The 15,519-nt window shown below is 38.6% G+C and overlaps 1 protein-coding gene across 2 annotated transcripts in view; it reads left to right on the top strand.

Moving 5' to 3' along the window:
* gatad2b (GATA zinc finger domain containing 2B) overlaps positions 1-9,595 on the top strand; it is a 51,647-nt gene extending 42,052 nt beyond the window's left edge. For both annotated transcript variants that reach the window (XM_062990672.1, XM_062990671.1), the window contains exons 7-11: positions 2,164-2,533; positions 3,102-3,304; positions 3,397-3,507; positions 6,813-7,008; positions 8,015-9,595. In XM_062990672.1, coding sequence (XP_062846742.1) covers positions 2,164-2,533; positions 3,102-3,304; positions 3,397-3,507; positions 6,813-7,008; positions 8,015-8,142 — 1,008 coding nt within the window. In that variant the 3' untranslated portion in view covers positions 8,143-9,595. The remainder of the gene's footprint in view (positions 1-2,163; positions 2,534-3,101; positions 3,305-3,396; positions 3,508-6,812; positions 7,009-8,014) is intronic.
* Positions 9,596-15,519: the final 5,924 nt, after the last annotated feature.

The following is a 15,519-nucleotide window of genomic DNA, read 5'->3' as shown; positions in this document are numbered from 1 at the left end:
AAGCAATGGAACTCTCATTGTGCACTAAAACACAGAAACGTTAGAGAAGATTCTTCTGTGTAGTTTTGCCACATAGCTGTAAGCAATGAATGTGGCTAAAACACTTTCAATGTAATAATTAGGAGGTACAGTGTATCACAAAAGTGAGTACACCCCTCACATTTCTGCAAATATTTCATTAACTCTTTTCATGGGACAACACTATAGACATGAAACTTGGATATAACTTAGAGTAGTCAGTGTACAACTTGTATAGCAGTGTAGATTTACTGTCTTCTGAAAATAACTCAATACACAGCCATTAATGTCTAAATAGCTGGCAACATAAGTGAGTACACCCCACAGTGAACATGTCCAAATTGTGCCCAAATGTGTCGTTGTCCCTCCCTGGTGTCATGTGTCAAGGTCCCAGGTGTAAATGGGGAGCAGGGCTGTTAAATTTGGTGTTTTGGGTACAATTCTCTCATACTGGCCACTGGATATTCAACATGGCACCTCATGGCAAAGAACTCTCTGAGGATGTGAGAAATAGAATTGTTACTCTCCACAAAGATGGCCTGGGCTATAAGAAGATTGCTAACACCCTGAAACTGAGCTATAGCATGGTGGCCAAGGTCATACAGCGGTTTTCCAGGACAGGTTCCACTCGGAACAGGCTTCGCCAGGGTCGACCAAAGAAGTTGAGTCCACGTGTTCGGCGTCATATCCAGAGGTTGGCTTTAAAAAATAGACACATGAGTGCTGCCAGCATTGCTGCAGAGGTTGAAGACGTGGGAGGTCAGCCTGTCAGTGCTCAGACCATACGCCGCACACTGCATCAACTCGGTCTGCATGGTCGTCATCCCAGAAGGAAGCTGACGCACAAGAAAGCCCGCAAACAGTTTGCTGAAGACAAGCAGTCCAAGAACATGGATTACTGGAATGCCCTGTGGTCTGACGAGACCAAGATAAACTTGTTTGGCTCAGATGGTGTCCAGCATGTGTGGCGGCGCCCTGGTGAGAAGTACCAAGACAACTGTATCTTGCCTACAGTCAAGCATGGTGGTGGTAGCATCATGGTCTTGGGCTGCATGAGTGTTGCTGGCACTGGGGAGCTGCAGTTCATTGAGGGAAACATGAATTCCAACATGTACTGTGACATTCTGAAACAGAGCATGATCCCCTCCCTTCGAAAACTGGGCCTCATGGCAGTTTTCCAACAGGATAACGACCCCAAACACAACCTCCAAGATGACAACTGCCTTGCTGAGGAAGCTGAAGGTAAAGGTGATGGACTAAACCCAATTGAGCACCTGTGGCGCATCCTCAAGTGGAAAGTGGAGGAGTTCAAGGTGTCTAACATCCACCAGCTCCGTGATGTCATCATGGAGGAGTGGAAGAGGATTCCAGTAGCAACCTGTGCAGCTCTGGTGAATTCCATGCCCAGGAGGGTTAAGGCAGTGCTGGATAATAATGGTGGTCACACAAAATATTGACACTTTGGGCACAATTTGGACATGTTCACTGTGGGGTGTACTCACTTATGTTGCCAGCCATTTAGACATTAATGGCTGTGTGTTGAGTTATTTTCAGAAGACAGTAAATCTACACTGCTATACAAGTTGTACACTGACTACTCTAAGTTATATCCAAGTTTTAGTTCTATAGTGTTGTCCCATGAAAAGATATAATAAAATATTTGCAGAAATGTGAGGGGTGTACTCACTTTTGTGATACACTGTATGTCCACATATGTTTGGCTATCTAGTACATATTAAATACCAACAAAGTCATTGAATACTTTATCTTCTTCTTATAGCAACCCATCCACACTGCTGTGCTTGTAAAAGTGATTTATTCACTTTCAAGTTGAGCTCCTTTTTCATGTGGTGATTCCTTTATTTTGTCCACCACCCGAACACCAATTACACTCTATTGCTGAAAGTCCTTGGATGAGATTTATTTAGTTTGCTTTTTTTCTAACAAATTAGCAGTAGAGCAATTACTGACTACAAAGAACCTTAGTAATATTGCATAGTTATTAAGGAATTCATCTGGAACCCTATCTTTATTACTTACAGGATGACTTGAGACACATACAGCCTTATTTATCAATGAACAAAGAGTGGAGAGCTCTGAATGTTACTCTGTCATCCTGAATAATGCTTTCTCTGTGTCCCGTAGGCTGCTAGCCAACAGGTGGCTGCCTCACAGCGTTCCAGCTCCTCCACAGCTATTTACATGAATTTGGCCCACATGCAGGCGGCTGGTGCAGCAGGTGTGCCAGGCGTCGGGGTGGGAATGAGTGGCGTGGGTGCGGTCAGCCCCTCTGCACTTCCCAGCAGCTCTAGTTTGGGTTCACTGAGTGACCAGGCTAGCAGCCAGGCAGCCGCAAAACTGGCCCTGCGGAAGCAGCTGGAGAAGACGCTGTTGGAAATCCCTCCCCCTAAACCTCCCGCGCCCCTGCTTCACTTCCTGCCCTCTGCCGCAAACAGCGAGTTCATCTACATGGTGGGACTAGAAGAGGTGGTGCAGAGCGTCCTCGACAGCCAAGGTAAGGGCACAAGAGAATGCCGTGTCGGTGGAAGTTTAAATAAGTATTATTATTAGTTGTACCATGGTGCTCAGGTGGTGCAGGGTTCGAAACACTAGTGATGCTATCAGCCACTTAAACATACAGACATGACTGGCTATGTTTAGGGGACAATGGGCAAGGTCCCCTGATGGATTGGCATCCTGAGATGTGTTACTGCATTGTGCCTTGAGATTCTGGGTAAACCAGACCCTACATGACCCTGACCAGAATAAAGAGATGGTAAACCATAAAAAGTAATAATAAATGTAAGGCAAGGCAAGGATATGATTTAATGATCTGATTGTGCAGGCCTGTCGGTGTCACCAGTACTTCAGTAACAGTAATCAGTTGCACTGGTACCTAAAGTAACAAGTAGTAAGAATATGTCTCTGGTCTGTAGTTGGTATTAGTCAGTAGGGTTAATTACGTGGCGCTATGGTAGTTGGAGTAAAATTACATAGCCAGTTCCAAAGTCTGGTATTGTATCCTGTGTACAGTAACATGCTAATTTGCTGCAGGAATCAGTGGGCTGTGTTTGCTTTGGCAGGTAAAATGAGGGGTTCACTAGCCCGCATGGAGCCATTCTTTTGCGCCCAGTGCAGGACTGACTTCACCCCTCACTGGAAGCAGGAGAAAAGCGGCCGTATCCTGTGTGAGCAGTGCATGACATCCAACCAGAAGAAGGCCCTAAAGGCTGAACACACCAACCGTCTGAAGAATGCCTTTGTAAAGGCTTTGCAGCAGGAACAGGTGCTTACAGTTCAGATTCACCTTAAAACAGATATAATGCACAGCATGAGCTGATAATCTCAGTGTTTCTTTTTCACTGTTTTGTGTGTTAGGAAATAGAGCAGAGGCTGCAACAGCAGGCAGCTCTATCCCCAAGCCCAGCTCAGACTGTGCCTAGCATCAGCAAAGCTGAGAGCATGATCCGACACCATGCCCTCCGACAGGTACAACTCTTTCATATGCTTAATGTGGAACTGAATATATTATAGGCTAATGTAAAATAATGGGGTTTCTTTTGACACTTATACACTGAAAACAACACAAATAGAATATAACTAAAGTATAATTAAAATATAATTATAAAGTAAAATATAATTAAAAAACAAATCAATAAAAAAATACAATAAAACCTGCACTTTACCTGTTACTTCTTTATTGTTCCCTTATGCTTCTTAATCGTGGAGATGCTAAATATTGGAATACCGCATTCCTTAGCGAGTTCAGTAAGGGTGCATTCACATAAGAAGAAGCAAAATCGCTGCTGCGGTGCTGCTTATCTTGCTTCTGTGCTTTCCTGAGCGGCGTACAGCGCACACTTTTGCCGTGTTGGGCTTACGATTTTTGCTCAAACTCAGATTTCAAAGATTTTAAGTTGAGTTACAAGGTACCACTGTAATGTTAAAACATTCAGGTTACCAAAATATAAAATGTGCTATCAATTTCAGTTGTGACAACATGGCTTTCTCAGAGAACAAGTCATGGATTAAATTTGAGTCCCAAATATATGAAGTTTTACAATTTTGCACTGTGGGAAATACAGGTCCTTCTCAAAAAATTAGCATATTGTGATAAAGTTCATTATTTTCCATAATGTAATGATAAAAATTTAACTTTCATATATTTTAGATTCATTGCACACCAACTGAAATATTTCAGTTCTTTTATTGTTTTAATACTGATGATTTTGGCATACAGCTCATGAAAACTCAAAATTCCTATCTCAAAAAATTAGCATATCATGAAAAGGTTCTCTAAACGAGCTATTAACCTAATCATCTGAATCAACGAATTAACTCTAAACACCTGCAAAAGATTCCTGAGGCTTTTAAAAACTCCCAGCCTGGTTCATTACTCAAAACTGCAATCATGGGTAAGACTGCCGACCTGACTGCTGTCCAGAAGGCCATCATTGACACCCTCAAGCAAGAGGGTAAGACACAGAAAGAAATTTCTGAACGAATAGGCTGTTCCCAGAGTGCTGTATCAAGGCACCTCAGTGGGAAGTCTGTGGGAAGGAAAAAGTGTGGCAGAAAACGCTGCACGACGAGAAGAGGTGACCGGACCCTGAGGAAGATTGTGGAGAAGGGCCGATTCCAGACCTTGGGGGACCTGCGGAAGCAGTGGACTGAGTCTGGAGTAGAAACATCCAGAGCCACCGTGCACAGGCGTGTGCAGGAAATGGGCTACAGGTGCCGCATTCCCCAGGTCAAGCCACTTTTGAACCAGAAACAGCGGCAGAAGCGCCTGACCTGGGCTACAGAGAAGCAGCACTGGACTGTTGCTCAGTGGTCCAAAGTACTGTTTTCGGAAATCAAGGTGCCAGAGTCTGGAGGAAGACTGGGGAGAAGGAAATGCCAAAATGCCTGAAGTCCAGTGTCAAGTACCCACAGTCAGTGATGGTCTGGGGTGCCATGTCAGCTGCTGGTGTTGGTCCACTGTGTTTTATCAAGGGCAGGGTCAATGCAGCTAGCTATCAGGAGATTTTGGAGCACTTCATGCTTCCATCTGCTGAAAAGCTTTATGGAGATGAAGATTTCATTTTTCAGCACGACCTGGCACCTGCTCACAGTGCCAAAACCACTGGTGAATGGTTTACTGACCATGGTATTACTGTGCTCAATTGGCCTGCCAACTCTCCTGACCTGAACCCCATAGAGAATCTGTGGGATATTGTGAAGAGAAAGTTGAGAGACACAAGACCCAACACTCTGGATGAGCTTAAGGCCGCTATCGAAGCATCCTGGGCCTCCATAACACCTCAGCAGTGCCACAGGCTGATTGCCTCCATGCCACGCCGCATTGAAGCAGTCATTTCTGCAAAAGGATTCCCGACCAAGTATTGAGTGCATAACTGAACATAATTATTTGAAGGTTGACTTTTTTTGTATTAAAAACACTTTTCTTTTATTGGTCGGATGAAATATGCTAATTTTTTGAGATAGGAATTTTGGGTTTTCATGAGCTGTATGCCAAAATCATCAGTATTAAAACAATAAAAGACCTGAAATATTTCAGTTGGTGTGCAATGAATCTAAAATATATGAAAGTTTAATTTTTATCATTACATTATGGAAAGTAATGAACTTTATCACAATATGCTAATTTTTTGAGAAGGACCTGTAATATACTGCTAAAAGGCAAAAGGGGTGGCTCAGTGCTACACAGCCAGAAGGTCCTGGGTTTGATCCCCAGGTGGGGTGGTCCGGGTCTTTTCTGTGTGGAGTTTCTTCTCGTGTCTGTGTGGGTTTCCTCCGGGTCCCCCGGTTTCCTCCCAAAGACATGCAAGTGAGGTGAATTGGAGACACTACATTTTCTGATGAAAATCTATATTTGTGAACTGATGAATCTTGTGTAACAAATAACTACAGTTTCTGTCATGAATGTAACCAAAGAGTGTAAAACATGACTTTAAAATCCTAATATACAAACGAACAAACACAAAAGGAGAGGCAGACTATTATAACCCTTATAAGTGTAGGTCTTTCATACAAGGAAATTGTGAAGGAAGCCAAGCTGTCAGCGTAAACAGTTTTCTTTTACCATCAGCAGGCACTTGGAAGTTGGGAAAACTCTTACAGGAAAAGATCTGGTGGAGCCAAAGCCACCACAGGAAAAGTTCTTAAAAATGAGCATAAAATTGTTTTCCTGTGAGTCACTTAACGCATATTGAAATGAGCAAGTCTCAGTTTCAACCATGAAGAGTTCAAGCTCGCGGGTTTGACAGGTTGGGTGGCAGCAGGAAAGTCGGTGCTAAAACTGAAAAATAAAAAAAGAGGCTTGTCGGAGTCAGCGACTTTCACAGAGTGACTGGAATCATGACCCAAGGAGGCTACTATAACATTTTGCAGCACCATTAAGCACCCTTAGATCTAGATTTAGTTGGTCAATGATCCAAAACATACCTTCAGGCTATGTCCGAACTACCTTTAAAAGCCTACGATCTTGTTCTTGTCTTCTATCATGGAATGGCTCCAGACTTAAACCCTATCCTGATCAATATTTGATTAATAATGGTAAAAGAACTACTTGTGTTCAGCTGTCAAATCTGCACAAGGCTGCTTTGATTTAAATGTAGTATTAATAATAATATAAATAATAATATTTACAAATTACTGTTTTTTGTAGTATTTACCTTTTAGACTTTATTTTTATTTTATACTTATTATATTATTTTATTTTTTTAGATTATATTATATCTTTTTCTGCATATGTATGCTTTTCAGTAATAAATGACTGTTTTGTTTGTTAGGTTTCACAGCCACAGGCAGCTCTGCAGCGAGGATTGTCCGGTTCAGCGCGTGGAGTTCTCTCTAACTTTGCCCAGGCCTCACAGCTTTCAGTAGCCAGTGGCCTGTTGGGTATGACCAACAAACGCTGCGGATCAGGCAGTGCCGGCAGCAGTCGGTCACAGCATGAAAGCCGTCGGCAGATCTACAACATCCCCGGTGAGAGCCAGTACCACCACACATACTGTTGCAATCTAACGGTTTTGAATTCTTAGTCAATAAACGTTAAATGCAGTGTACAAAGAGGGTTCTATTTAAAACAACATGCCTATACAATAACAAATTGCCAAATTTAACACTTGCATTGTTAACAAATTTATAATACACTCTCCTAGACTCAGATAGACTAAAGTACATAAACTAGAGAATGTTAAAAATGTTTATTTAAGGCCGCTCAGGTGGCGCAGCGGTAAAGTACGCTAGCTCACCAGAGTTGGGGATTCAAATACATCGTATTGAATCTCAGCTCTGGCTTTCCGACTAGGCTGGGCGGCTGCATGAACAAAGATTGGCTGTTGTTCAGGGTTAGAGGGTAAGAAAGTCGTTCTCATAACTTGTGCGACTGCGGCCCCTGCTGGCTGACTGATGGCACCTGCACAGGGCTGAGGAATAATGCTGATTGGGGTGTGGCCCTCCGTACACAGTGCTCGTCAAGTGTATGAACTCGACTCGTGCAGGTGAAAAATGCACTATCTGTACTGACTGTGCGTACCGGAGGGGGGCGCATGTCAGTTGAGAGGCGTCCTCAGTCAGCGGTGAAGGGTCGAATCAGTATAGAGGACGCAATCAGGGTAATTGGACACGACTAAACTGGCGGATAAAAATTGGGGGAAAGAAGAGGGGGGGGGGAATGTTTATTTAAATTGCCAGGTCATGTCTGGCTGCTTCATAAAAATGTTTGACACAATTTAGATTTTTTTAATGCAAGCTGACCAACTATCAAAGCACTTGAACAGCCCCAAACCATGATACTTCTACCACCATGCTTTACAGTTGCAATGTGGTTTTAATGTAGCTGGGCATTGTCTTTTTTACACCACACATTTAACTGAGCATATAAATTATCACACTTTTTTGCAAGTGTGTGGCTCCTTCTTGGCCCAAATGCTATTCAGTGTTTGTTCTGCATTTTAATCTCTTGCGTTATAATTATTTGTCCTCCTAGGCCTCAACATTGCTTATTTGAATCCTGGTGGCCACAAGGCGTCCAGCTTGGCAGATCGTCAGAGGGAGTATCTGCTGGACATGATCCCCCCACGCTCCATATCTCAGTCCATCAGTGGCCAGAAATGAGCTCAATCACCCCCACTGCAACCATCTCCCTGTCGCATGCAGTGCCTGTCCGTGTGCCTACCCAACAAATCCATAAAAAAAACACAGCCAGACTAACACCAGACTGTCAGTGCATCTCAACCTCTATTTCCTGCAAAAGCTGATCTCTTTATTTCATTATTATTACTCTTGCTGTCAGTTATCACCTTTATTATTATTATGATTATTGATTTCATTATTGTTTGTGTTACAGGTATCCTTCTGTTTATTAGTAGCTGTAGTAATTTGTGGATTTCTTTTGCTGTTTTTATTTATTTCTTTCATAAGGGAGGGGCTAGCTTGCAGGGTTACTTGAATTTTTTTTGCTCTCATATTACAAAAGCCCTTATTTCGTCTGATCATGTAGCCCACGTTACAGCTTATGTCTATAAAAGCTTTCAGAACAAGGAGATGTGGCTATTTTGCCATGTGGTAAAAGTTTTTGTAGCAATTTTGAAGCTACCAGTTCTTTATAGACAGAGCCTTGGTGGCGACTGGGTCTGACAGGAACAATGGACTTTTTCATAGACTGATCCAAATGCACTGAGACGCTAATTTAATGTTCTGCCTTGAGAAGGCCATATGATATTTTGGAGAAAACAAGGTGCTGTCTACAGACTCTTTGTGGAAGGATGTTTAGGCCTGGATCATATATAACACACAATAGAATGTCTTAGGAATAAGCTGCAACAGAAGCAAAAATCTCCACCACTGAATACACAGGATCTGCAACAAATCAGAAAGCTTCTCCCTTCACTGACATGGATGGTGCATCTTCCATTCCTCTTCAATGCCTATCATGACATTGATGCTAAAAAAAAAATCTATTCTCTACTAAATGCCATAATAGTAAATCTCCATGTGGTGCCATGTGTTTGGCTGCATATGGAGAAAATGAGCAACACAGTTCCATCAAAATGAACTTTATTCCTTTTTTTATTACAAATGTAATTTAGTGTAGTTCATTCATATTTCTTTTTCCTTTTTTTCTCTATTTTTCTTGGCGGCGTCTTCTGCCAAAATGGTTGCGTATCTGAAAGGTACTTGCCACGGGAGACGATAATCATCTAAATAAATGGACAGGAACTACTATATCTATATGGGTTATGTATAGATTCTTGGCATGAGATAGGGTTTAACAAAAGGAGATCATATCTATTATAGCATAGGCAAGGATCAATCAGTGTAATGGGCAACTCGTGCAAGCTGCCTCATACTCCAGGAGCACTTTTCTTTATTAAGATTTGACAAATGGTTAGAAAAGAGGACAAAAATGTTACATCTCCCATATTTTGTGTTATGTATGGCAGCAGATTAAGAGAGATTTAGAAGAGAGATAAAGTCATGTATTGTGTGGTGAATTTTACACCAACTGAATTTTATTGATGCTCACTGATCATGTCTGTGACAGAATGAGATGATTCAGTGAGTGCATTTACATGGACATCATTAATCCTCTTATTAAACTTTGGCATTTATCTAATTAAGGAATTATCACCAATATAGCTCTTTATTAAACCAAATTAAAGAAAATCAGTTACTTAAGAAATAACACCCAGATTTTACTTCAGTAGTCACTGAATGTTTACTGCATTCCAAAGTAACTGAAGTGATAAAAATACTAATCACACCAGTAATTGTGGTCTAGTTAGTACAGATGTCTTGAAAATCTTATTTTATATTGTGTAATTTTAGTGTATTTCTGTGCACTATTCCACTACTTAATATAGTAGTAGAGGTATTTATTTAAAAGCACTGTCACCACTACTAGAAGCTAAATACCTGAATATGGATTGACTTGTGCTAATTAGTGTAGCACAAAATGATAATGATAAAATGTGTAGCATGTGTACAGAATCCTATTTTATTCTTTTTCATGTAAATGCACTCATTGTCTAATGTATACATTGTACAAGTTTCTACATTTCAGGCAAGATTTCACATAGGGCAGTATGACAGATGTTGCACAAGGTGGCAGCATTGGCAGTGTTTTGGTCAGTATGCAGTATTAGAGATTGGGTTCCTCTGCAGCTTTGGACTGAGATTAAAACACACATATACACACACACACTAATAAGGCAGTATGTACAGATTTTTTCAAAGTCTAGGTTCAATTGATCAGCTCCGTCATGGTACAATTGTTCTTCAAAGGGAATAATATTTATTAAGAATTTGGGCACTTACAATAATATGAATTACAAAAGCTCTTCCTTTCATGAATCAGAAGCACTAAAGCCTGCTTGCACTTTCTCATGAAGTGGTCCTGTGTTTCTGAACGTGACTAATTCAGTTGGCTGATGAGCATTACGTGGATTAAAGTAAAACCAGAGAAAAGAGCAGTGGGATTTGTTTTGAACGCTATGTGTAATGTTAATGCAACTAGAGAATGGCTCAACATTTTACTTAGTCATAAGCTGTGTTTCACATTGCATATTGTACTGGTGTACACTGATTTTAAGGGTACCTATCTGCCTCGTGTGTTCACTATAAGAAATTATATTGTACCCTTTATGCAAAAAAATGTGTGGTGCAGTAAAGAGTAACAGAGTAACTGCCATCATGCATAAAGAAACCGAAAGGGAAATTTTCTTAATGAAATTACTAGTAGTTGAACCATGGATTACACCACACTGAACAGTTCTAAGACCAATTGTCGCTGAATGCAATGCTGCAGAACTATTTACGTGCAATTTTTATGTGATTAACCACAAGAACAACATTTGTTTGATCTCACTTGAAAGTTTGTTGCATTTTAGTATTTTATATCTTCTACAGAGCTGATATTGGCCTATAACACTGACTTGTATCTGGTTTGGTTTGACATTTTTAAATTAACTGATTTTATTTATGCTGTGTAAAAGTCTGACACAACACAGATCATGGACGTGAATGCTGAGTCATGTCACTATTGCGCCTTTGAAATTACTTGTTTGCAAAAATTTGAATCAGTGTTCTATAGATTTGTAATCAAAGATTTTGTATTGAAGTCATATTACCAATAGGACTAGGACACCCTTAAATACTGTTAGATAGAAGGTATCTGATCTAAGACACAGCTATTGAAACTACCTTGGCTTTGATTTAATGGTGCAATAATAGATAGTAAAACTTTTGAAAAGAGATTTGTTTTTGTTTCTAGTTGTATCCTAAATCAGTAGTCTCTTTTCAGGGGGGAAAACTTTGCTTTATTTTTTACTTTAATTTTTAGTTTATAAGTTGGACAGTCTGTTTTCTCTCTCTCTAATCTCTCTGCTAGACTGTAACCAATATGTCAATGAACATGTTACTATCTACCAGTTAACATTTTAAAATGTTTTCTAGGATTTTGAATTAGCATTCCAATTCAATTTTCTTTTGAAGTTAAGTTCAGTTTGTTTATTTAATTTCTGATTTTTCATACAAAATTAAATGTAATTAAACAAAAAAATGGACTAAGAGATGGCATCACAATATTTACTAGGTCATAAGTAATAATGACAATGTACATATGCTCTTTTTCTCTTTTGAATTAAAAAAATGAAATTAAAATGGTTGTATATTGTGTAGAAACGCAAGCAAAAAGCCATGAATATTGTGAAGCTTGTCATTTTGTTTAGTGATCACTGTGTATTATTGTGTATCAAATGTGCAAAATGTACGGGATTATAATTCTTTTGGTTTTGAGCTCTTTTTGATGCATTTTTTTTCCGGGCTGTATGTTTTTGTAGTATGTAGTATTTACAAAAGAAAAAAAAGATAACTGTCCTGGTGAAGCGTTTGATCCATTCTGAAGTCCTTGGCCTGGGACGTAATGGGATAAACTTGTATATGTTACTTTTTGTGTGTTGGATTTTTTTTTTCTTTGTTGTTGTTTTTTTGGTCAGTAACATTAAAGTTACAGCAATGTTGAGTGAATACATTTCTCTCAGAATCCCATACAAAGTGTCTGCCTCACAGAGTGGAGTGGATCAGACATTTAACAGTATTACTGCAAACTTGACCAAATCCAAAGCACTCAGCTGTAGATATGATATGCGACATGCACATGTGACCTTCACTTAGCTTGAGTATACTACAGGGTGGCATTTACCCTTTTGGGAGACATTTAAATTCTCATTTTTTACTTGTCATGCTGTAACATGTTATTTCATTAGATTTCTGTATGCTACTTATTTTCTCCATATGGGGAATTTTGCTCTTATTGAGTTTTTCTTGGGAAATTGTATACATTGTATACATTTATTTAAGAAAAACGTTTGCCTTGACTGTTCCAATGCTTACTGCTTTCAGTTTAGTGAAATTCCTAAATCAAAAAGAGTGGGAGAATTTTGCACACGTTCAAGTATCGAATATAATTGTGTCATAGAGGAACTGTCCGTAATTCTCTGATTGGACAATCAGCTTTTCTGAAGACAAGCATTTAAATGCTATGGTTTACATCTTTTCTCTATGTCATGTCTCTCTTGTATTTTGCTTGTTGTTTTGTCTTTTTTGCATTATTAATTTGTCCTTTCAGATTTCCTAGTATTCCTAGTATGATTTTTCACTTTTAATGAAGTGGGAGACATGGGGCGTATTTTTTTTGTTCGTTTTGTTTTGGATTTTTTTTCTTTTTAAACAGATTTGGCTGCAGTTTCACCAGTTAAAATATGTAACAATATTTAAATCCATTTTCTTAAAGCTTCTTAGTTAAGTTGTATAGACAACTAGGAATTGGCCTAAACAGTAATGAATTTCAGTCAAGGCTAAAATGTGCTTTTTGTCAACTTTTCATTTTTTTGGAACATTTTAATCCAGACCTTTTGCACATCCTTGGTATTTAACTGTCTAAAAAATGGAGTTAAAATGCTGTTTGATTACTGCCGGTTAATAAACAATTATGCATTGACTGAAAAAATAAGCTAATTTTGGAGGAAATAACTTTGTAATATTTATCTCTTGCAAGCTATGTTTAATAAAGGATGGAACAGTTTACTTATGAGTGAGTCGCATTTTATTCATAAACTGTGTCATTTTAGTTTTCATTTGTTGATAAAAATATGTACCACCCTAGCAACTAGAGGTACATTTTAGTATCTCCATGTCTGACTGTATTATGTGCTAGTTTTACCTACATTCATTCACAATAATTTTTTTACGTTTGGCTTATGTTTTACGTTATAAAATATAAAAATATATATATATACCAAGACTAGCTACTATATTATTACATATTGCAACCTACATTAAATCATTAATTTTAAATATTTGGCTTATGTTAAGTAAAGAATTAAGATGATTAAAACGGTAAAGCAAAAATCTGATTCTGAAATTTAGCTATACTAACTATCAGCTAACTGCTGGTCTCTTATCAGTGTTATATAAAATTGGTGTCATGTACCAAGGAAAGTAATAAATATTGTCTTTTGTCTTTTCTAAGATGAAATATAGAAGTTTCCATTTTGCAGTATGTTTTGTCTTATCAGCTTCATTTCATTTGATAATTTACATTCATTCCTGCATTTCACACCTGCAACACATTCCAAAAAAGTCATTTACTGCATTTACCAATTTGTAATGTTGCCAACACTTTAAAGATGTTTTGGCCCAGATGAAGTGTTTCAGGTGTTATTTTTTTTTACTTCTTGCAAACATTTCTTAAGATGTGCAACAGTCCAGGTTGTCACATTTTTTGTTTTTAAATTCTCCACAAATTCTCCACTGGGGACAGGTTAGGACTGCAGGCAGGCCAGTTTAGTACCCTCTTCATCTGCAGCCATACCTTTGTAACATGTGCAGAATGTGGTTTTGCATTGTTAAAAAAAATGCATGTTTCAGACCTGAGATGCTAAATGGGTGTATATTAACAAATGAAATTAAGTTGACCAGACAAAACATGAAATATCTTGGGCTCATTCTGTCTGCAATAAAATAAAAGTCAAACTAAATGCAAGAAACACTGTTTTTTATTTGCATTTTCCGGCATTATTTGCCGTTTTCTGATTTGGGGTTGTAGTTTTTATAGTTATGCTGTCTACTATGTTTGTGTATTAGAAAGGCCTTAATTTCACAAGTAGTAATAAAGACACTTTCACTTTCCAGTAAAAAGCAATAACAGGATGATGGTATTCAAGCAGCCCTGTTTGCTTGGAAGTAATTTGCCATTGTTTTTGTTGTGTTCTAATATGCTAGCACATGTGAACTGCAGCAAAGAAAATATTTTTTTCCTTTTGGCCGACATCTCGGAAAGGTGTAACTGCAATTAATCTAAATGATTTTACATTACACAGCAGTTAAAAACACTTAACCTTTAATTGTCTACATTACATGTAAAGGCAGCCAAGAGTACCATATAACAAAGTGAGGCATTACTTTTAAACATATCCAACCTTGTATTACAGTCTGTAAAAAAAAAAAATTTTCAGGTGGCAAATGTATATTTGTATAATGACCTGTGTGTAGATTTTGCTTTCAAAATTTGGCAGATGTTTCTAAAGTAGAGATCAAGCTAATACACAAAAGTATTTAGACATTTTATTCATTACTTTATAGAAGCCCCTTTGGCAGCGATCATAGTTGCAAGTCTTCTTAAATACCTCGCCTTGCACATCTGGATTTGGGCAGTTTATCCTATTCTTCATGGAAGTCCCTTTCAAGACTTGATGGCAAGCATCTATGAACTACCATCTTCAGGTCTCTTGCAAAAAATACACCAAGAGGACTACACCTAATGCTTAAAGAGGTAAAAAAGAACACAGAAATCTCTTAAAACCTGCAAGTGGTCTAGTTAGGAGAAAATGTGACCACACAACTGCACTTTTAAAAAAGACTGCTGTATATCTCAAGTTTGCAAAGATCATGTAAATGTTCTCACGTTATTCCTGAAATAGGGTGTAGTTTTTTGGCCAACCAATGTGTAATTATGTAGACATTACTTTTCTGTTATTTTTGTTCTGTATTACTCAAGTATCTGTTATCATCTAGAATTCCAGTGCTTATGTTGAAAATTGGTACAATTGTCAACAACAATGTTAATGTACGTATTAGTCACTGATTAAGCATCATCGATTTCTGAACTGTAATTTCCATGTCATTTTCACCTGCATACCGATTTTACTTTGACTGGCTTTTATTAGTCATTGTGAGGGGTGTGAGAAAATAAGCAGGTTAGAAAGAGTCACCACTTGAGAATGCAGCCTTCAGTGTTTAACCTTTACTGATGGAAAGCCAGCTGTTTTGTCACAACGTAAAAATCCAAGACCTGCCACTAGTTGCCTAGTTTGTGACTAACATGGTTTTCTCTGCACACCTTTTAAAAAATAGTGTACTATCTGTAGGCATTGCAATAAAACAGTGGAAATTTGTGGTAGTGGCTACAGAGCATTTAGTGGAGCATAAAAG

The sequence above is a fragment of the Trichomycterus rosablanca genome, chromosome 2, assembly GCF_030014385.1.
Source record: "Trichomycterus rosablanca isolate fTriRos1 chromosome 2, fTriRos1.hap1, whole genome shotgun sequence".
Classification (NCBI taxonomy): Eukaryota; Metazoa; Chordata; class Actinopteri; order Siluriformes; family Trichomycteridae; genus Trichomycterus; species Trichomycterus rosablanca.
Note: the sequence above shows the minus strand (reverse complement) of the source record. Positions and strands in the feature narration are given on the sequence as shown.